Below are 21,884 nucleotides of genomic sequence, written 5' to 3' on the forward strand. Positions count from 1 at the left end.
AGTGCAAGTGGTCAAGATTTTATGGCAGGTCTGTTTAAATGTAAGCTGCAAAGCTAATAAACAAAAGCATGAATGTGGCACGTTGTACTTACCGCCCGCCGGGCTCTTGAGAAGTCGAAAAAAAAAAAGACTGTTGTTAGGTAAAATGATTTGTAACAAAAGTTAATTGCACATTCACACTTTGCCCATAAATAACAACACGCAGTTTTCATTCATACTGTAATAGCATTACTGTTAAAAGTCCTTCACATCTTTCTTTGATACACCAATGTTTTTTAAGCCCAAATCGTGAATTCAATGTTTTATATTTGATACCATTTTATAAAAATTCATAATAAACAAACATACAAGAGAAAAAGAGATACATTTTGCAGTTATCTTTATTAACATCACAAACATTCGTTGCTCAGTAAATTACATTCAAAATACAGAATGTCCAGCATTTTCCTTTTCCTTGATTTTTTTTGTAGTACATTCAATAGAATATAACATCTGAAAACTGTCAAAAGATAGTCCTGCTGAAAATACACATTTAAATAATAATAATGATAATACAAATATCATCCCAGATAACATTTGACTGTAAACCAACGTTGTACTTTTTCCTGGAAAGCGATCTGACAAATAACTCAAACCCAAACCTGCAGAGACAGCTGGTGGTTAAAAATGAATGCACTGGATTTTATTCATTACTACATTATTGGTAACATATTCGTCATGTGTGTTATCAGTATCATATAAAGATGCACTTGGAGCTTTTGTCAGCCAGTGGTGAGAAGTCAGCGTCAGGGTCAACACTATAAGAACGACAGACCTACATTTACTGGAAAAACATAACTCTAATAATTGTCCTATTAAATTGTATGAATTTATTCCTATTAACATTATTTTCTCTTTATTTAGTAGCATTTCTCTTTGCCGCACTGCATCTAGTTCATGTATGTGGATGTAACATGTTTTTGTCCTATCAGATGTCTTCCTTGTGCTGTCATTTTCATTTGTAATCAACACAGTAGCACTGGCTGATGTAACTTTAACTTCAACAATTTCAAATTTGTTCTCACAGAGCCAACCAAGTAGCTGGCTCATTATGATGTCAGCATTTTTACTTTCTCTGATTGGTTGGACAGAACAAAATTTGTTATTGCCAACTTGGATGAGAAAAACATGTCTGAAGCGATCAATGCTGAATAATAAATGCAGTCATCACAATTTATCGTGATTATTTATGGTATTTATTGTGAATATGTTACAGTTGTGTACTGTTATGCTGCCTGTTTTTTCCAGATATTACTATGAATGGTTCTCTAATTGTGATCTGATAGTGGCGGTATTAAGAGGTGAATTAAGGTACCACATGCATGACCTGCCAGTTTTCAACGCAGCGTGTAAAATATGGAAATACTTCTAAAATGGTTAAAGGTGAAGTCAACCTTAAACATTTCTTGACAATTATATGTTTTATGTCACCTTACTAGTCTAAACTTGACATTCTCATTAATATTACATTTGTGGAATATGAATTATGCAGCATAATCCAGCCGTTTTTGTCCATCTCAGTAGGTGGCCATTTTGTCACTTACTGTCAACCAATCACAGCTCACCTGTTTTCTGAAGCTGAGCTGATAGGTTGTTACCTGAGACCTGCACAATTGTGATGCCATTTTCACTTGACAGCAAGTGGCAAAATGGCCGCTTTCTGATGTTGATAAAAGCAGCTAGATTTTGCTGCTTAAATCAGATTCCACTAACACATTATTAATTAACCAGAAAACCGTATTTAGACTAGTGGGGCTGCATAGAACAAAACATTGTCAAGAATTTTTTGGGGGGTTGACTTCCTCTTTAAAAGAAGCGGAATGGTTGTGACAACATACTGTATATAATATTTATCTGGTAACTATTAAACCTTCTAGCAGTTTTGGACTCCGTGCGTACAGTACGGTACTTTTATCGTCTTCGTACCAAGCCTAACCACAGATTACCCCCACATCCTCTGCGTGTGAACAGTTGTGCTTCCCAACTCTGGACCGCTTGCACTCAAGCAGCGACCTCTCCCAGCCCTCACACTCCACGTCGTCCAAGTAGATCCTGACGCTACTGTCCGCCTGGCCCAGCCCGGCCCTCTTGAATATACCCAGCGCAGTCCTGAAACCCAGCTGTCGACACACCACCGTGCCCGCCTTAGTGGTGAAAAGATCGTCGCACACGGTCCCCCACTCCCCACGGATAAAGATCTCAACTCGGCCTCGGTCCGGTAGACCGTCTGCGCTTACCAGACGGACCGAGCCGACACGCATCCTTCCACTTCCTCTTATTCGTTTGTAACCGTAACCTCCGCGTCCTCCCCTGGGGCTTTTATTCACCTGGTTGCCTTCATGCCCCTCTGTGTCGTCAGTCTTCTCTCCTAACCCGAGCTTCCCCTCCTGTGTTTTTGTCTGAGTGGTATTTATCAGGGTTCTCTGGGGTTTAAAGGGTGTGGGCTTCGGGGTCCAATATGGTGGCCGCGGGGTTGTCCACCTCCTCGGATGTTCAGGATAACGTGCAGTGGTCAAAGGTTTGTAGGTTTGCTTTGTGGACAGAGGAGGGGGAGGCTGTGGGTGGGTTAATGGAGTAGGGTGGGGTAGAGGGGGTCTCATGTGTCTCCTTGTCCAAGTGGCGGTTGGGGTTTGAGTCCGAGACGAGGCTGTGGTGTAGACAGCCGAGCGATAACCTGAGGGAGAGACAGAATCACCCTCTTTACTGGTAGTTTCAAAAAGAAATCCTTTATCATTACTGATCATTGAAGCTATTCAAGGTAACACAGTTGAAGAAACCCGTAAACACAAACACACAAGGATCAATGTCCAAACTGAGGCTGGTGCAGAAACATTTATTCCAAATAAATAATGCCAATGTAACTGATTTAAATGAAAGTAGTGCAAATCTCAACATGAAAAAGGCACAATGTGTAGACAACATGATTGAGACTCGTGTACCAACCAAAGGTTAGCACACAGTTAAGTGGCATTTACACTGCAATCTACAGTACATCCACTACAACACCTGGTTTTATCACGAGAACATATAATCAGTGGAAAACAATGCAGTTGAATATTGAATTTGATTTTGTGTAAACCATAATAATTCTGACTAAACTTTAAGAATACTGAATGATGAAAATAAAAACGGATGTTTAGCAGAATTACATGCCTGTGATTGTCTTATGTGTAAAGAAAAGTGACAAATACATTTTGAAAGACCCTGCAAAATAAATTTAGAGATTTGTTACTGTCAGTGGAATTTGATTTGACACTTAACAGTTGATCATCGTGTAGTTTCAACTAAGGTATTCAATGGACACGCCTACATCTTCATTTTTTTATTTACAATTTTGAAGCCTCCTTTTATATGCGAGATGATTTTTTTCATTGAACTTTAGCAATTTTGATAACAACACTATTTAATGTGGTGTGCCAAATTTAGGTTTTTTTTGTTTATTTTTTATTTTTTTTGCATACTAGAAAAATGTGTAATTACACATCCACTACATTAGGTGGCAGTGATGCTCTGATTGTGAGAGAAAAGGAGTATATGAACTCCTCTGCAGAGGTCTACTTACAACAAATTTACAACTTTTTGTTTTGTTTTGTTTTAGCTTAAAACAATTTTATAGACAAATGGTACTATTTATAGTCACAGCAGAGTTTGGGGGAGCGCAAAATATTTTCTTATTCCTTCTTCTTCCCCAAAAAATAATAACTGAGAAGCACTGCTTTACAGGCACTTCCATCCATCCATCCATTTTCTTGACCGCTTATTCCTCACAAGGGTCGCGGGGGCTGCTGGCGCCTATCTCAGCTGGCTCTGGGCAGTAGGCGGGGGACACCCTGGACTGGTTGCCAACCAATCGCAGGGCACACGGAGACGAACAACCATCCACACACACGCACAAGCACACCTAGGGACAATTCGGAGCGCCCAATTAACCTGCCATGCATGTCTTTGGAATGTGGGAGGAGACCGGAGTACCCGGAGAAGACCCACGCGGGCACGGGGAGAACATGCAAACTCCACCCAGGAAGGTCCGAGCCTGGACTCGAACCGGAGACTACAGGCACTTTAAAATTCATTATTCTACATAAAGATATATCAGTTCAACTGAAGTAATTTAAAGTCATTCAATTATATATAAAAAATGTAAAACTTAAGTTCATAACATTTTGTGCAATATGAATGAACCGTCATCAGATTTGAGTCATGATCATTTTAAATATAGCCTGAAACACATTAAATCACAAACAAAAGCTAGAACGTAAAATTAAAAATAGGTCCAATGAATATATCATTTAAAAAAAAATCATCTCTGATATAGATTTGAAAAAAAAAAAAAACCAAACAAACATCAAACTATTTATATTGATTCATAATTTACTTTATAAATATAAATAAATCCCTGGAATATGCGTCTGAGATTTGTTGATCTTGATCTTTCAGTTATTTGTAAGCAAGACACATAGCAGCTGGGTTGCAATTGCAAACAACTAACATTTTAAACATGAAAGAGGAAGTCAACCCAAACAATTTTATTACAATATGTTGTATGTGCCCCGAAAAAGTCTAAACAAGGCATACTGATTAATATTGTATTTGTGGAATATGAGTTAAGCAGCAAAAGCCGCCTGTTTTGATTCATCTCAGGGGCAGCCATTTTGCCACTTGCTGTCAACTGAAAGAGGTGAGCCATGATTGGTCGTTAACTGAACCTTAAGCTACTGTGATCTGTCATTGGCAAGTGGCAAAATGGCCGCCCCTTGATATAGATAAAAACTGGTGGATTTGGCTGCTTAATTCATATTACACCAACTCAATATTAATCAGAATGCCATATTAAGATTAGTGGAGCTGCATTGAACATTATTGTAAAGACATTTTTGGGCTGACTGTAAGACGTAGCCCATGTAAATAGCTAAGAGCATCTTAAAATGTAGAGTAAAGCTAAAGTGGTGCAGAAGAAAATGTCCGGTGTGACGTTGATGTGCGCAGCTCGACTGGTGGATTGAATGTTAGTCCTAACAATGGACTTATTTTGGTAGACGGGTGGACCAGTAAGCCTACCGGTGGGTGTAGCTTTGACCACAGTGGATGCCAAGGTGGTGCGAGCTATTGTTGCTGGTGTTGTTCTTATTGTTGGTGGGGGTGTCCTTCTTTGTTTTCTCGTAGGTGCAGGTGTTGGTGGTGGGGGCGAGGCTTTTCTTGTTCTTGGTGATGGAGTTGTGGTTTTTCTGGTTGTTTTTCGTGTTGGTTGAATTTTTCTTGTGGTTGTCGTGGGAACGGGTGTCGTCGTAGTTCTCTTATCAATTACGAATTCTGCCAACAATAAAAGCAATCAATTGGGACATAGTTATCGACTGGCTGGTATGATATATTTTCATACTTGGATAGATAGTTTACACAACTTATTAAGATCTTTCAATGCGTTTCCACTCATTTCTGTACACTTCAGTTTGAGACGTTGCAATTCAGATGTGCTAACGCTCATTATACAGTACTAGCTTGTAAAGATGTGATGTTATATGGCGCTAAGTAGTGACATCAACCATACCAGCAACAACAATTTTCCAAACAGAGAAAAGAAATACGACACAGTGCAGTGCAAGTGCTGACAGTACCTGGAGCGGAAATCCAGCATTGATTCTACCCATTAAAATAGTTACGCTGTAACCTGGAAGAAGGCGAGGCACGGCTCCAGGATTTTTTCCCTCCCGGGGCTAAAGGGAGGCTTGACCGATACATAGTGGGGGCTGAGAAAACAATTTATAAATATATTTTAGAATATCAAGTAAAATGCCAGATTTCTGATGGGGCTACAGCACCGCATAGTCCCGGTGTAGTGCCATCCCTGAAGAAGACAGATAATTACAGCAGGGATGGGCGAGTATCGATACCAGGTGTTGGTATCGGGCTCATACCCGGCCTTATTTCAAGGTATCGGTACTCGCGACAGTGGCCGATACCAGTATCGACCACCCTCTTGTGGCCGTTTTACAATCAGGAACTATAGAAGAATAGAAAATTGCTATTAATTTCATGCAATTTTAAGGAAAAATGCATTATTGGGCCTTTCTTTAAAATGATTTGTCTTTTTTGGGGGGGGTGAGGGAATTTTATTTATCAAAAGTTAAAGTGATATCGGTACTAGGTCTTGGTATTGGTGACTACTCAAGAGCTGAGTACTCGTACTGGTATCGGTCTGAAAAAAAAAAAAAAAAACTGGTATCACTAGCCGTTGACTAATCAATGGACAGCAATGTACCTCGCTTTGACTTGCACTGCAACCAACACCAAACTCAAGGTTGACTAAAAAGTGTGATGATTCTGATTCAACTTGAAACAAATACTGGCACTCTATCGGAATGGAACTTAAGAAAATCAAAACGTACTGTTAGATCAAATGAGGTCATTTAAAATAAAAAGTATGGAAGGAGTTAGTTAGCAGGTTTATCTTACCTTCTTTGGGATAGAAGTGAAAAAGTTTTCCCTTTATCTTTACTGGGGAGGGCTTGATGGCACATCTACCTGGTGCTGCCCGCCTATGAGAAACATGAAGACAATCGTGAAACTACAGTATTTATATTGGGCATTTTTATTTTTATTTTTATTTTTTTTTGTGTGATTGTGGTCATTGTAGTTAAATCTGCCCTTGGAGTTCACTAAATAGTGGATCTTTTTTTTGTTATTGATTTTTTGTTTTTGTTTGCTTCTTGTTTAAAGCACATAATGCACATTTTCATTTTGATACCAAATGGGAGTTGTCATTACATGTACAGAATGTGGTCGCACTCACGGTGGATCGCTCAATGGAACACACAACAGCAACAAATACACTTCACATGCCTGAAAGTGCAGTGGAAGGTGTGTGACAGTGCTCACCTGGAGGGATCCATGATTTTGTAGATAATTCCTGCTCTGGCTGTTGCACTTGGGGCACCCGTGGCAAGGAAGTACAATTCACCTTATTAATGGAGAGGAAAGCACGAGACAAAATTAGATAAAACATTTGGAGACAAAAATAAAATAAAATAAAGAAATTAAACAGTAAAATGTATTTATTATTTGTCAATAGATTTTTTGTTGGAAAAAGGGTTTATTACTCAACTCAACTCAACTCAACTCAACTCAATTGTATTTATATAGTAAACCAGTTACAGTTAATTCAACCCAGAAAATAATAACTACAATATCAATATATTCAGATGTTGATGCCAGTAAAATCTGTAGTGTTTTACTACTTTTTTTTATTTTTTTTATTATTATCGTTAAGTGATGGCCTAGAAGCAAACATTGTCACTAAAACTGATACAAAAGTGTTGTCTCTGTGAATGTTTTGTCAAGACGTTGGCGGACATGTCGGAATGGTGGTTAGCTCATCCGTCTCATATTTCTGAGGTTGGTGGTTTGAATCAGGGTTTCGACCTTCTTAGGTGTGAATGGTGATTGTATAGTGTATTGAGTGTATATGGTGATTTGTCCACATGAGCTTTATGACTGATGACCAGTTGAGTGTCTACCTCTTGCCCGAAATCACCTGTGAGAGGCTCCAGTTCAGCTGTCACCCTAATTAGCATAAGAAGTATAGAAAATGATGGAATGGTTGAAAACTGCATCTGGTTGTGGCTTTAACAGTGAAAAGAAAAGTTATGTGCTAACTTTTGAACGACAGTGAACAATCAAAATAAATAATGCAGGGCCGTGCACAATTTGGTGTTGAATTGACTGTTGAAAACGAAGAACAATTTTCCCTTTCAGAATCAGATTGTGCCAATGCATATTGTCAGAAAGGAATGTTACGATGTGATGTCCCATCTCCCTTTTACGTGAGGATTGCACATTTGCAGAAGCTACGTACGCACAACATTTGAGCAGACACCTGGAAATAGTTGTGTGTGTATTGGAATATTTGGCCTGCTATAGCAACAGGAATATTTGCTGCTCCCTCGCTGTTGGTCTCTAACGCCATCCTAGCAACAAACGAATAAGATTGAATGCTGGCCGGCGCTGAGAGACAAACGGGCTTAGCACTACCTAGAACAAGACTACAGGCTAGTACAACACAACAGGGATTATTGTAGCAGATTAGGCTAAATGATTGCTTTATAGGACTGAGGAAAAACTTCAAATCTACTTTAGTTCATCATCTTCAGTAGACCCGAACTACATTTACGCCATCTACAAATAACCAGAAACTGAATCCTTACCAGCCTCATCCTCTGCAAAAGAAATGATGTATTTATAGTAGGTGTTAACAAGTTTGGGAAAGCTGCAGGTCTGGTCTCGTCCCATGCAAATTTCGTTGTACTCCCATTCACCTGTTGCCACATTCTCCTTCAAGGACATCAGACGCCTGGGAAGCAATCACACATGCGTTCAAACGGCTGTAATAAGAGCTGCAGGAACGTTACTACTTGCCAGCACATCAGAAGTACGCACCCACTCATGAAGTCCCCAAAGATGTACAGTCCATTCAGATTGGGCATCTGGCAACCTCTGTAGATGTATCCCCCTGTTACTGATTTGCCCAACTTATGGGGGTAGGCAAAGATAGGCAAGATGTCATCTATGTAACAAACAGTACATCAAGTGAGTGTTTTGAATTGAATGATTTTGAGTGTTTTTCAGAGTGCCATATTTAGCATCAAGGAAAACTTCTCGATGATTTTGCAGCAACGTTCGCTGCAGCACAGTACAAGTGAACACAAAATGAAATCAAACTGCCTCACCCAATGATGAGTTGCGACAGAGTTTGCGATCATAGCAGCTGAAGCCTTCTTTTGCCCTCCATCCGTAATTGCCTCCTTCAAACACATGGCATTGTTAACTGAACATCTATAAAATTAAATCACACTTCATAATAATATGTCCTATGCAGCCCCACTAGTTCAAAATACAGTATTTTGGTTATAATTGTCTGAGTGGAATATGAGTTATGCAGCAACATCCATCGATTTTTATCCATCTCAGGGGGTGGCCGTTTTGCCACTTGCTGTCGAGTGAAGATGACATCACAGTTGCTCAGGGCTCAGGCAACGAAGAATCACAACTCCCCTGTTTTCTGAAGTCTGAATGTGACTGGTTGTTACCTGAGACCTGAGCAACTGTGATGTCATCTTCGCTCGACAGTAAGTGGCAAAATGGCCGCACCCTGAGATTGGCTAAAAACAGCTGCATTTTGCTGGATAACTTATATCCACAAATGTAATATTAATCAGAACAGAATGTCATGTTTAGACAAGTTAGGTCACAAATAACATATAATTGTCAATAAATGTTTAATGTTGACTTCCTCTTTAATTGGTTATGGTGGTCTGATAAATTTGTTAATAACCGTATACATAAGCTTTTTTTTTTTTTTTTAGTCAGAGCTATAACAATGGAAGGGGGAAAAAAAATCAATGTACCTTTAATTATGATGTCTATTTCCTCATATTTGTTCTGCCCAACATCACCACAAAACATCCGGCCTTGGCCAAAACCGGTCTTTGGGTCTCCACGGTCAATAGAGCAACGCCACATGTTGCGCACACCGTACGCATAAATCTCTGCAAGGGGACATTTACACATACAAATGAATGAAAGTATGCATTGAAATGTTTGTAAAATTAGTGTAAGACTGTTAACACATTCTCTACCAAAAGAAAGATTAGTCTCTTCTTTCATCAGAAAAAAGTATATTTGTGTCTGTTTCCGTTTTGCAGCAATTAGCGTTGGAATATAGCTCAGTTTCGTCCTTATTCAGATCACAGGTAAAAACACTGACAAAAAGAGCTTGTTGCAACATGCTCTGTGATCTCTTCTGCTCTTCTGCAACCTGCTGGCCGTTTTTGTAATAACTACCATTGCTTTAAGCCACCTCTTCATGTCAAAAGCTGCATCATAGCCTTCTGTATGCTCTTGCAAAAACTTACAAACACGTTTTTGGGAGTGAAGAACAAAGTAATAAAATATGTTTTTACATGTTTTTGGTTTTGAATGAGTTAAGCATGTACCTGGGAGGCTCCCCTTCTCTCCTAGAAATGGGTTGTCTGAAGGGATGCTGTATGGGGCACCATCATCGTTGTTGTTAACATCAACACGTAGCACCTTGCCAAGGAGGGTTGACCTACGAAGGTAGAGTGTTAGAATATAGATTGTGTCTTGATGACGTTTTATTTTTTCTACTTTAGCAAGACCGGAAACAATTAACTAAAACTGATACACCTCTTGGATTGAATTATCCAACCGGCTTCAGTAGACGGCAGCTACCATTTAGCCCTTTTCTCTCCCTAAACTCACCTCCTCACAACCGTCCAAATACCGAAGTGTGGCAGCCCGCAATGTGTAGTGTCAATATTAGACTTGGCCAAGTGTATCCTCCTTCATTCCCAACAGTTAAACTGCGTGTCAACACAACCACTCAGAGACTGTAGCTGTCTGGCTAGGTGGTTTCAGGTTGCAATCACTAAACCACTAAAAAGATGCTACATTCATGTTTTTTATTGGAGGTTTTCACCAGACAGAGATTAATAATGAAGATTATAGTGCATGAAGGTGAAATACGTCCTATTTATTTCAAACGAGCGTAATTTAAAGAGTGAGTCGTGACATGCGCTTGTTTTGGTTGCTATTTATGATGAAAGTGTTACGTGACATTATTCTTTAAATACGAGCAGATGAGTCATAGCCACGTTGCCTGCTTTTGCCTGGAGACATTGTGGCTTAATCAGAATGAGTGATGACATTTAATAAAATTCATTGGTTTTTAAATTGCATACTGTAACATATGGAAATAAAAACAGCCAGAGGAAACTATCTATTAAATTGCTAGGTCATGCTTTTACGTGATTTCAAAGGTGAGTAACAATGTTTATTAAAACAGTAAAGGCAATTACTGTATGTCTGCAGTCATTTTAAGAAATCCATTTAATATGAGATTAGGTCATATTCTCCTGACATAAGTTTCACTGCATGAACATATTAATATTTTGTTTGTTGCCTTTCAGATGGAGGTTCACACTACAGGCAAATGTGACCCAAATTGGATTATTATTTTTTTTGCGCCTATGCGACCTGTACTTGGAGACAGTGACCTGAACTGTCCTATCTTACATCCTTCCCTCGTAGGCTGTAGCACTACTGTCCCGTATAGACCTCAACTCCAATGTTTTGTTTACAGCTAGTGCTGTTTCGTCATTTATTTTCCTCTCTAGTCTCTTTTTTTCTTCTCTTGTGTCATTCCCCTCTTTAACGCTCGTTCTGCTTGACTGCAAGCTTCAATAAATATTCCTTGTAATGCAGATGGCCACGGTTGTAAATGAAACTCCACTATTGCACAGAAGAATCGTTCCTGCATAAAACGGATCGATCCATTCAGCATCATCTAGCAGCCGGTAGGTCACACAAAAAAGGAGGAGAAAAAGATGGTACAAGGGCCATTCTAGGCTAGTGCCACAACACCAGCCACTGCTGTTCCCAAGCCAAAATAATAAATAAATAAATAAATAAATAAATAAATAAATGTGGTTTGTGTCAGGAAGCGCATCCGGTGTAAAACCTGTGCCAAACAAACCATACAAGTAACTTGTGGCGATGCATGCAAAAATAACCAATGTGCTTCACTTCAATCAGTCGTTTCTACTTTCACTCAAAGCACCTTTAAACTGTCACCTCAATCATCAAGTCACACAATGATTCAAGAAATTTACAGTCATGGAAAAAATTACCCCCTTCCTTCTTAAGTTTCTTGTTCTGTTTTCTTGCGAAAATACCAACACAAGGTCTAACCTACCTCCGCACAGATTTAGACACACATTGCGCTAGACTGGACACAAAAATAGAGATCTTGAACTTAGTCTTTTATTGATTTGGAATTCAGTGAGTCAATGTGCTTTTAAATCTAAATGCATCTTATTAAATAGCACTTCCATGATCAGTATCAGTCAACACGTTTAACAAGAGCTTTTATTAGGTGTGGTTAATAACTGTGCTTATATGGGAGGACAACAGTTCGTAAGCATAATAAAAATCATTGCTTCAGTATAAGGGAAGCTGTGATGTGTGCTACAATCAAGTCAAATGAAGCACAAGTATTATTTAACACAAATATATCTCTCACAAGCACTTGTGAGTCACACAATGATTTGGTAATACTCACTTGTTCTGCGAGTTGCCAAATTTTCCAAAAGGGTCCCCAGCTCGGCCACCATCTCCAATGAATATGTACAAATATCCATCATGGCCAAACAAAAGCTGCCCCCCATTGTGATTGGATGCTGGCTCCACCAGCTCCAGGAGGGTTCTGCATTAAATTGTGAAAACAAGCATGTGCAAATCAGTAAACAGTGTGCAAATATGGCCCAAAATAATACAGCATCCTCCCCCATCACCTCTCTGAGTTGTGGTCAAGTTGGTTGTCATCATGTGCCGACAGTGTGAACTCGCTGATGCGTATCCTTTCCTCCTTCTTGACGGACACCGAGTAGTAAACATACGCTTTCCTCACAGTGGTGAACCTACATAAGGACAAAAGTTCGCAGTCAAACATACACTGGATACCCTCAATTGTCAGTGGTTGAAGATGAAAAAAGCGAGTACCAACCTTGGATGCAGGGCTATGCATAGGAAACCTCTTTCGTCTCCAGCCCAAGGTGATGTCAGGACAGCTCGAGTGAGGTTGAGGAACGGACGATCGATCCTGGATCCGTTGGGCAGGTAGACCCACACGTAGCCCAGTTGCTCAGCAACAAAGAAACGGTGCGTTCCGTCATCTGCGTGGACCATAGCCACCGGGTTCCGGAGCCCATTTGCAACTTCCTGCAAGCATATCTCCAGGCAGCCCTCAGCATCCTCTCGAACCAAACCCAGGTTAGCATTTAGTTCTGTAGATGGACAAGAGGGGTGTCAAACTATTAATGTGTAAATATTACAAATATATTTTTAACAGCCTTTTAAAAGCTGATGAATAACACACTCACGTGTATAATATGCCCCACAAAAATCACCCTGTTTTTTTCGTCTGTACTTGTGTATAATACAATCCCTCCATATTATCAAAGTACACAAAAGTGTAAATGTTTTTAAATCCAGGTTAAAAGATGATTAAGGTATTTCAAATTATTTATAAAATCTAGTTTTCGAAAATCTTATTTTTTACTGTACGTACATTTACTTTTCCCATAAATCTCTTTTTCACTTTTCAATGTTGTACTTTCATTTAGTTTGTGAATCATATTGAGTTTCGTATGAAAGTGTGTATGAAATGCACCATAAATTAAGGATATCACGATAATGTCAGTGTTGTGATATTGTAATATTAAAATTTGCACAATATCGTCATCATCAATTCATGTCACAATATTAAAAGCAGTGCATCTGTTAAAAAAGGTGAGGTTACGTTCCATTTGTGCAGTTCTAGTACCCTCTGGTGGTTAGTTTAGTAGTACAGTTTAATTTTAATGACAGGCATGGTTTTGGCCACCTATGTTTAAGCCAGATGAATGGAAAAGTACCATAACACGTTTGAGTTTGACTCGATTTACAATGTGTGTATGCAAGTAAGTGCCTCAATATTAGTGTTATTAGTGATGGTGGGTTGTTTATGTATGCTAGTATGTGATGGAAAAATTAAAGCTAGTACAATAGAAAGTAATTAAGTTTCCTCTGTTTCTTTAAACCGAGACCACCATCTAGAGGTGTCAAAGCATATTGCAAGTGGTTCATGACGTTTCATTTTTCCATCACTACCTGTCCTATTTGAACTACTATTAACATTGTATAGACACAAAGTTTCCATGTAATTGTGCAGGTTTATATTATTGGCATTTTTTTCTTCTACAAAAAAACTATAACCAAACTAAACAGTCCAAAGAGAAAACCCGGTCTGATTATTGCTCACATGGACAAAACTATTTTCTAACCAAACATACTGCAGCGATTATCGGTCCCATAAAACATACATACCGGCAAATGTTTTTCAACATCTTCATTTAAAAAAAAAAATAATAATAATAATAAAAAAAAATGTTTTTTTTAAAAAAGAGCTACATAGTCATAGAGCATATTAATTTGCGCCGTTGAGTCAATAGGTGCACATGAGAATGAATTGACTGGCCAAGCCTATTTCCTTGTAACTGCTTTTATGTACAAAACAAAAGCACAATATTGTGTTTAACAAAATGAGCTTCTTCTTTTTCTTTTTCTTCTTCTTCTTTTTTTTTTAACAATATCTGCAGTTTTTATACAGTATTGTGAGCTTTTTTAATATCACCAACCTCCCCACGATATTGTAATAAATATTGTTTCATGAGGTTCATATTGTGATATTTATCATATTGAGACGTTTGGATATCATTAAATTCCTGACATAAATAAGTGATTTATTTATTTATTTATTTATTTTACAGCCCGTAGGTACTGCTTAGGTACTGGTTGTGATTAAATTACAGGAACGTGACAAGATACTTGTTCCGGCATGTACTCATTCACTTTCCACATTTCATGCGTGTTCGATTCTAACGGCGGGCTTGTGTTTGTGTTGACATACCTTCATTTGTCAAGACATTAGGGTAGCAGTACTGTTTGTCCTTCAGCTCCAGAAATTCGCAGAACAGTCTGTGATCTTCCTCGAGTGTGGCTGACAGATTTGCATACTGCATTAGGTTCCCTCGGTCCTCCAGCAGGAGACTCAGTGTGTATCTACACTGGTTCCAGTAGTCGTTGCAATAGTTGCCACACAGTCCTGGCAAAATGCGCATGGGTGTGTTTGCATCCTCTGCGTCGTACAGGTGGGCAGCATATGGGGAACACTCCTACACAGGGTTAGAAATGTAGGTTTAATTAATTACTTAACCGGTCTCAAATTTGTAAATTCTTGTATTGTGAGCTCAATATTGCAAGAGACAAAGAAGCTTGGGATAATTACATTTGGGATAACCAACATTCGGAGGAATAAAACTGGACGTATGTATTAATGTTCTTGCAGTGAGCACTGAAATTGGCTTTCCCAAACTTTTCCCAGAAAAATTGGAAGATTAATTGCAGAGATGAAGAATTAAGATTTACTTTATTTTATTGATAGTATTTGTCAGCACTTTCAAATGAACTCAATGAATCAAGTCAAAACAAATCATTCCATGAGAAGTTCACCCACGTGGTATATTTACAGCAACTCATTTTTGAGCTGTTTTCCAGCTAACTCAATGATGTCATCAGTTTGCATCAGAAAACTTGGCTTCATGCTACAAAAACAATGAATGAATGAATGACCTTTTTATGCTATTTATATTAAATTATGCAAACAGAATACTGCAAACAGCTGTGGCAGAGAAATACCTTAATGTTGATTTGGGATGTTTTCTTTCCACTAGACTGAACGAGGACAAAAAAAACAACTAACATTTTTGTGTCTTAATGTGGTCATATATGATTTACTTAGTTCTGTAAAGAATTATATCATAATGCTGGTTTGGCAATCTGGACGTCTTTCTTCGCACAAAAATAAATAAACACTGCAGTAATTTGACAATATAGGAGTAAAAGCTAACAACATACATAAATAGAGGACGTGTGTGTTTATACCCCTGCAGCTGCCTCACCAAAGTCCAGCCAGGCCTTTGGTTTGGTTGAACAGCTTGAGTTTGTGTGTGTGAGTGTGCGTGTGCGTGCGCTTGTGTAAGTGTAGCATGGTATAAATGGATCCAAGACAAGGTTCAGCCGGTTATTAAGTCGAAACCACGCTCTCAACCACACCCAGAAGGGTGAACTAAAGGCGGATGGAGACGCAAAATACAAACCATGGTGTGGTTGAGGCTGTGAAGTGGAAATGCCTTTTCGGACAAAAAAAAAAAATCAGGGTTGTTCATCTTGATTGATGACACTTTTGGTTAGGTGCACTGTCATATTTATTAACCCATGGAAAAGCAAGATTGCATCATCGTCTGAGTGTGTTTACGTCCCCAGTTTATTTATTTTTTTATTAAGTAATGACATTTTAATTATGGAATATGTTTTATTTGTGTTTCTATTATTATTATTATTATTATTATTATTATTATTATTATTATTATTATTATTATTTACAACTGATGTTTAGAGTTTTTAAGAATGCTTATGATCTCTCACATGAGCCAAAAATGGAATGTTTTGTTTTGGGGGTTTTTAATTAATGTCCCTTTTAATTAATGTGACAATTATCCATTATCTGTGCCATCAGACAAGCAAAACAATATAAATATTCTTTGATCAGTGTGGGAGTTGTGGACAGAAGATGTTTTAGATTTATGGCCCCTTCATCAAAAACAGATTCCCCTTCTACAAGACAAAGCTGTCAGTGTTGGTGGACTATCATTTAAATTTTTTGACAAAGTGTTTATATATATAATTAATGTGTCAATTTTGAGTCAATTTAAGTACCTTTCAACTCACAATTTTTTTAAAAACGCCTGATTATAGACTACCTTACTTGAAAAGCCTGTACTGGGGAAATTCCAGTTGCAACATGTCCAGGTAAAAATTTAGCAATAATAAATGTAATAATTCTACTAATATTTGTGGAGACTGGGGTCAAGCTGTATTTTACAATTTTTACAAATGTGCAGAATTTCACAAGTTACATCATGTTAAAAATTAGATATCGCTTAATATGAAAAGAAAAATGCACTGAGCTGCCATCAATGAGTTACAAATGCAATTATGCCATCTAGTGGCAGAAAATGACCTCAAACACAAATCAATGACACTTGTTTTTACACTAACTCAATTTTATGAGTTATTATGACATTACTGTATCAGTGACTAGACTACAAGATGCAGCCATATTTCTATTAGTTTATCATTTTTCCACTTTTATGTTTATAAGTATGAAAACTTATAAACTTATTTTATTGTACAGTTAGAACAGATATAAAGGTGTAATTAATTGTGAATTACTGTTGAAGTCGTGATTAATTACGATTAAAAAATGTAATTGCCTGACACCCCTAATATACTTTTTTTCTTTTTTTTTTTCTTTTTCAAGAAATGCTCTAAAACATACTCTAAAACTTCCACATTAGACACTTTAGAATGTTGCGCTTTCATGACCAAAAACACATGCAGTAACTCTTCTATGGTATAATTTTAATTTCAGGGACGGCCGTTTTAAACACATAAACACATGCACACATATCTCCAACCATAATAGAAAGTTTCTATTTCCGTTGTGTCAACATCAGTTTATCTCCTGTGCAATGTATTTGTTATCTCATTTCAAAACTTTTTCTTTGATTTCTTCATCCCTCACGGAGGAAATTATAATATCCTGTCCCCTGGCCAGAAGAGGATGTGGATGTTTGTTTGGTCCATGAAGTTTGTGTGGGGGATCTCTTTCACTCTCATTGAGATCAGTGCCAGGAGGCTCCCACTGTGATGCTTGGAACAGGGACTCCCAGTGTAGTGGCTTCATCAAAAGAAATGTATACAGGAAGTCCTCTAAGTGGGCTTTCTTTTAAGTTTCCATTAATAACTGACAAAAAAAACTTTGAGTAATAAATAATTATCAGTTTGCCGTTGAATTGTACTGCCTTTTTTTTAAAGTTCTACTAATGTAACTGTCAATTGACTCCAGAAGCGCTATCCTCATGCTTTGAAAGCACCTCTGTAGACTGTAATTACCGTAGTGTTAGAAACCTATACTTTACGAGTCAGAAGATATGTCATTGTCTTAACATCATGCACTTTTTAGTTTCTGGGTTAAATTCTATCTGAGGTTTATGGGCCAATCTTTAATTGCACTAGGCACCTTTTAATTCACACATATATTATTATATGGTTACAGTTTGGAGTTGCACAACCAGGATCCAATTATGCAATCGGCAAGGCGGGACTAGAGTCACGGCTCGCTGTGCCAGGAAGCAAGTCGTGGGAGTTTGGAGTGCAAGCGAGGCTCCAATGCAGGACCAGAAAAGAGACCTAAATGTAGCCGGGCGGAAATGGACAGCTGTTTATTAGGGTTGCAAGTCCTCTGTGAGGAAATTGCAGCAGACTGGCGCAGCGTGAGTCATTGTTTTCAAAATAGCTTTAAGTGCTACCCATTCAGACCGCGTCTGCTGCTTCTGAACTTAAGTAGCGTGCACGTTAATATGGTCATTCAATCCTCTAATGAGAAGTTGAAAGCAGTTGAAAGACCAGCAGCGCATGTCCGAAAAACATTACATAAGACGCTGAATGTGTGTGTTGTGGTTTCTCTCGTGTCAATCAAAAGTATTTTGCTCATTTGAAAGATGATGTTTTGCATGGATACATTGCAATTAATATGTAATTAAACTACATATTTCTTTTACTATAATATGGCAAACACAGTATACATTTAATATACAAAACATACAGTGTATTTTTGTCAACTAGACATCACATTATCAATTTCATGTTTACTCAGTGATTTGGTTTGCATGTCTGCTTCACAGGTCTGAGGTTCTGGGTTCAAATCTCGCCATACAGCCTTTGTGGGTGGAATTTGCATGTTTTGTTAGGTTAGATTAACCGAAAACTCTAAATTGCTCATAGGTGTGAATGTGACTTCTTATCAAAATTATCAATATGTGCCCAATGATTGACTGGCGACCAGTTCAGGGTTTACCACACCTCTGGCCCAAAGTCAACCGGGATAGCCACCATCTAATATTTGACCCCAATAATGACAACATAGAAAATGGATGGGTGATTAAACTATTTATTTATTCTATATAAACTACTATTACATGCTTATTACATGCTTATTACAATATGTGTGTTTATTTCTTGTAGTATGATCATGGCCAATGAATAAAATCACTATCACTATCACTATCACTATCAGAATTTATGAATCACAGTATATTGAATGCTTACCTGGCAGACGTAGCCTATGTCCCTTGCACAGGTGAAATAACTAGAATGAAGTGCTACGTGATGGAGTAAAACTTGACTGACAACTGATGATCAATTTCCTCATCACAGCATCCAAATTTGGCGTACTATTGATATTCTATTTAAATTACTATTACATGCTTATTCCATGGTTATTACAATGTGTGTGTTGTATTTCTTTGTAGTATGATCATGCGGCCAATGAGTAAAATAAGCATCATCGTTTCAGAAGTCATCAATCACAATACAATGAATGCTGACCTGGCACGCGATGCTGCGTTATGTCCATTGCACAGGTGACATAACCAGAATGATCAAAGTATTCTAGGACAGAGTAAAACCTGATGATACATTTCCTCATCACACCATCCAAATTTGGTGTAGCCTAATATTGATATTCTATATAAATTACTATTAAATGCTTATTACATGCTTAGTACAATGTGTGTTGTATTTCTTTGTCATATGATTATAGGGGTAAATGAATAAAATTCTCATCATTTCAGAAGTAATCAATCACAATATAATGAACACTTACCTGGCAGAGGATGCTGCACAGGTGACCTAACCAGAATGATCAAAATATTCTATAACAGAGTAAAACCTGACTGACAACTGATGATCCATTTCCTCATCGCAGCATCCAAATTTGGTGTAGCCTAATATTGATATTCTATATAAATTACTATTAAATGCTTATTACATGCTTATTACTAGTGTTGTTCCGATACAGTTTTTTGGCTCCCGATGCCGATTCCCATACCCAGCTTTGCAGTATTGGCCGATGCCGAAACCATACCGATACCTAAGGTTTTGTTTTTTTTCTCAACATGAAAAGCTGTCCTGCCATTGGTTTAGAGCATTCAAGGGCCAACAGGATATCTTAGATCGGCTTGCAGTGAACATGTCACATATTAGTGAATGTCGTGCACGAGCAAGACTCAAGATGCTGCATCCAAAGTCCTATATTAGTCTTGGAATTAATGGTATCGGCATGTTACTTGTTAGTAGTCACCGATACCACTGTTTTAAAGCAGTAGCGGAGCCTCTGCCGATACCAGTATCGGTATCGGAACAACACTAATGTGTGTTGTATTTCTTTGTCGGATGATTATAGGGGTAAATGAATAAAATCATCATCATTTCAGAAGTCATCAATCACAATTTAATGAACGCTTACCTGGCAGAGGATGCTGCGTATGTACCTTGCGCAGGTGACATAACCAGAATGATCAAAGTGCTGCATGATGGCGTAAAACCTGACTGACAACTGATGATCCATTTCCTCATCACAGCATCCGAATTTGGCGTACTCCTTGCAGAAGCGCAATGGCTGCTGGGGCTCGAACGGCGGTTTGTAATCCAAACACTGAGGATGACAGCACCCCCACTCCACTTGGGCGAGCAGCAGCAGCAGCATGGTAATAAGGAGATGAGGAGGGAAGTCCCAACCCGGGAGTTGATGTTTGTTCAAGGTGCATTTTGATAAAGTCATTTTTTTTTATTTTATTTTTTTAGTTCAGTAGGGTTTGACTTAACTTGCTAGTATTGTAGTGAGTCAGTTTGACAATGCTAAGTATGTGATGTGAAGTGAACAGGTGTCATGAGAGAATCAATCATCGCTCGTCACACCTGTTTGCAAATTGACCGACAGCTCACATATCACACCTGCCTGACAAGCTGCTCTGAAAGTAAAAAGAAAACAGAAAAAAAGGTCCCAGTGCTCCATGCAGTTCCAGTGCTTTATTTTGGAAATCTGAGGCGCATTTGCAAGTGATGTCGCCCACAAAGTCCTCAGTGTGTCCCCAGAATGTCTCCTTAAGCTTCAATCGTGAAAAAAAGTGTCTTCCCCTCACATGAGAAATTCTCCAAAACAAAACATTTTCTGTTTGCTAAGCGATTCTGACGAAAGCAGCCGCATGGTAAAGACACAATCCAGCCTCCGAGTGGTGGTGAAAACCGCACAAAAAAAGGAAATGAAAGCTGCTTTCAGCGTTCGGTCTTAAAAAACGACGGCTCCTGTTTTGTTTTCTCAGGACATGTGCTCGCTCGCGAATGGACAGCAGGGGAGAGAGGGTCCTTTCATTCAGACATGCAGCGAGCCACGCTGCAGCTCGCTTTTAGATCCCTCCCCTCGTTGCGTCTTTCCTCCACCTCCTCCTGTCCCGGTCTCACTTCTATCCCTCCGCTCGCCTACAAACACACGCATTCCTTCTCGTAGCATGCGGTCTACGTTGCCCTGTAGTTGCAACTTTCCAACTCCCCCTCCTCATTTTCTCCCCTCCTCAGCATTCCTAGACCTGCTCTCTTGTCTCTGTCATTTCCAGACAGACGCGTTCACATACGTGTGTGCGTGCGTGTGAGTGACTGTTGGGCTGATGATGAATCAGGACGTGTCTTAAGTTGTGTGTTTTTTATTGGGAAAGTGAGCACCACAGTTTTGCGTTTTAGTGTCTGTTCTGTTATATTTGTTAGAATTGACAATAGCTGTTATGAAACGTGTTTTCATCTTCGTCCAACAGAATGTTTACAGATTTGGACTTGTGGTCAACATTAACTGAAAAGATGTGATTCTGTGTTTCATTTTGAATGACAAAACCGCATATAAATGCAAATATTATTTGGACCTTGTGTGTTGCTCTTTCTAGAACAAATCAAAGAGTTGTTATGTGTGTGACCATCTGTGTCTCATTAAGTCAGCCCTCAATGTGGGACCCCTTACAGACAAACCTTATCAGTTTGTACCCCAAAAGGTTTAATCCACAGGCTGGCGCTCACGGCAATCACTGGAAAGACTGAAACCACATACACCCACACTTATAATGTGCTCATCCTCAGTCTGACTGAGCCTCTGAGTAACTGTTTTGGAAAAAACACGAAATCCAGCTTAAAAAGCAAGTGTCATTGATTTACCACTGTGATAAATCCAAATAAATCCTGCGCAGTCATTAGGTTGTGCAATAAACACATTTGCCAACTTGAAGATC

At 38.6% G+C, this 21,884-nt stretch overlaps 1 protein-coding gene across 2 annotated transcripts; it reads right to left on the minus strand.

Moving 5' to 3' along the window:
• Window positions 1–1,773: 1,773 nt before the first annotated feature.
• LOC144033407 (HHIP-like protein 1) lies at window positions 1,774–21,150 on the minus strand. 2 transcript variants are annotated; one of them, XM_077541472.1, is made up of 14 exons: window positions 20,078–21,139; window positions 14,558–14,822; window positions 12,614–12,893; window positions 12,402–12,527; window positions 12,170–12,313; window positions 10,026–10,138; window positions 9,438–9,578; window positions 8,760–8,834; window positions 8,470–8,596; window positions 8,238–8,383; window positions 6,913–6,994; window positions 6,490–6,572; window positions 5,098–5,349; window positions 1,774–2,713 (listed from the first exon to the last, which is right to left on the minus strand). In XM_077541472.1, the coding sequence occupies exons 1-14, from the start codon at window positions 20,390–20,392 to the stop codon at window positions 1,971–1,973; spliced, it is 2,892 nt and encodes a 963-aa protein (XP_077397598.1). In that variant the 5' UTR covers window positions 20,393–21,139; the 3' UTR covers window positions 1,774–1,970. The 2 variants fall into 2 exon arrangements, with proteins under 2 accessions (XP_077397598.1, XP_077397599.1); XM_077541473.1 differs by lacking the exon at window positions 1,774–2,713 and adding an exon at window positions 5,652–5,783 and having other exon boundaries at window positions 5,202–5,349; window positions 20,078–21,150.
• Window positions 21,151–21,884: the final 734 nt, after the last annotated feature.

This window comes from Festucalex cinctus, chromosome 13, assembly GCF_051991245.1.
Source record: "Festucalex cinctus isolate MCC-2025b chromosome 13, RoL_Fcin_1.0, whole genome shotgun sequence".
In the NCBI taxonomy this organism is placed as follows: Eukaryota; Metazoa; Chordata; class Actinopteri; order Syngnathiformes; family Syngnathidae; genus Festucalex; species Festucalex cinctus.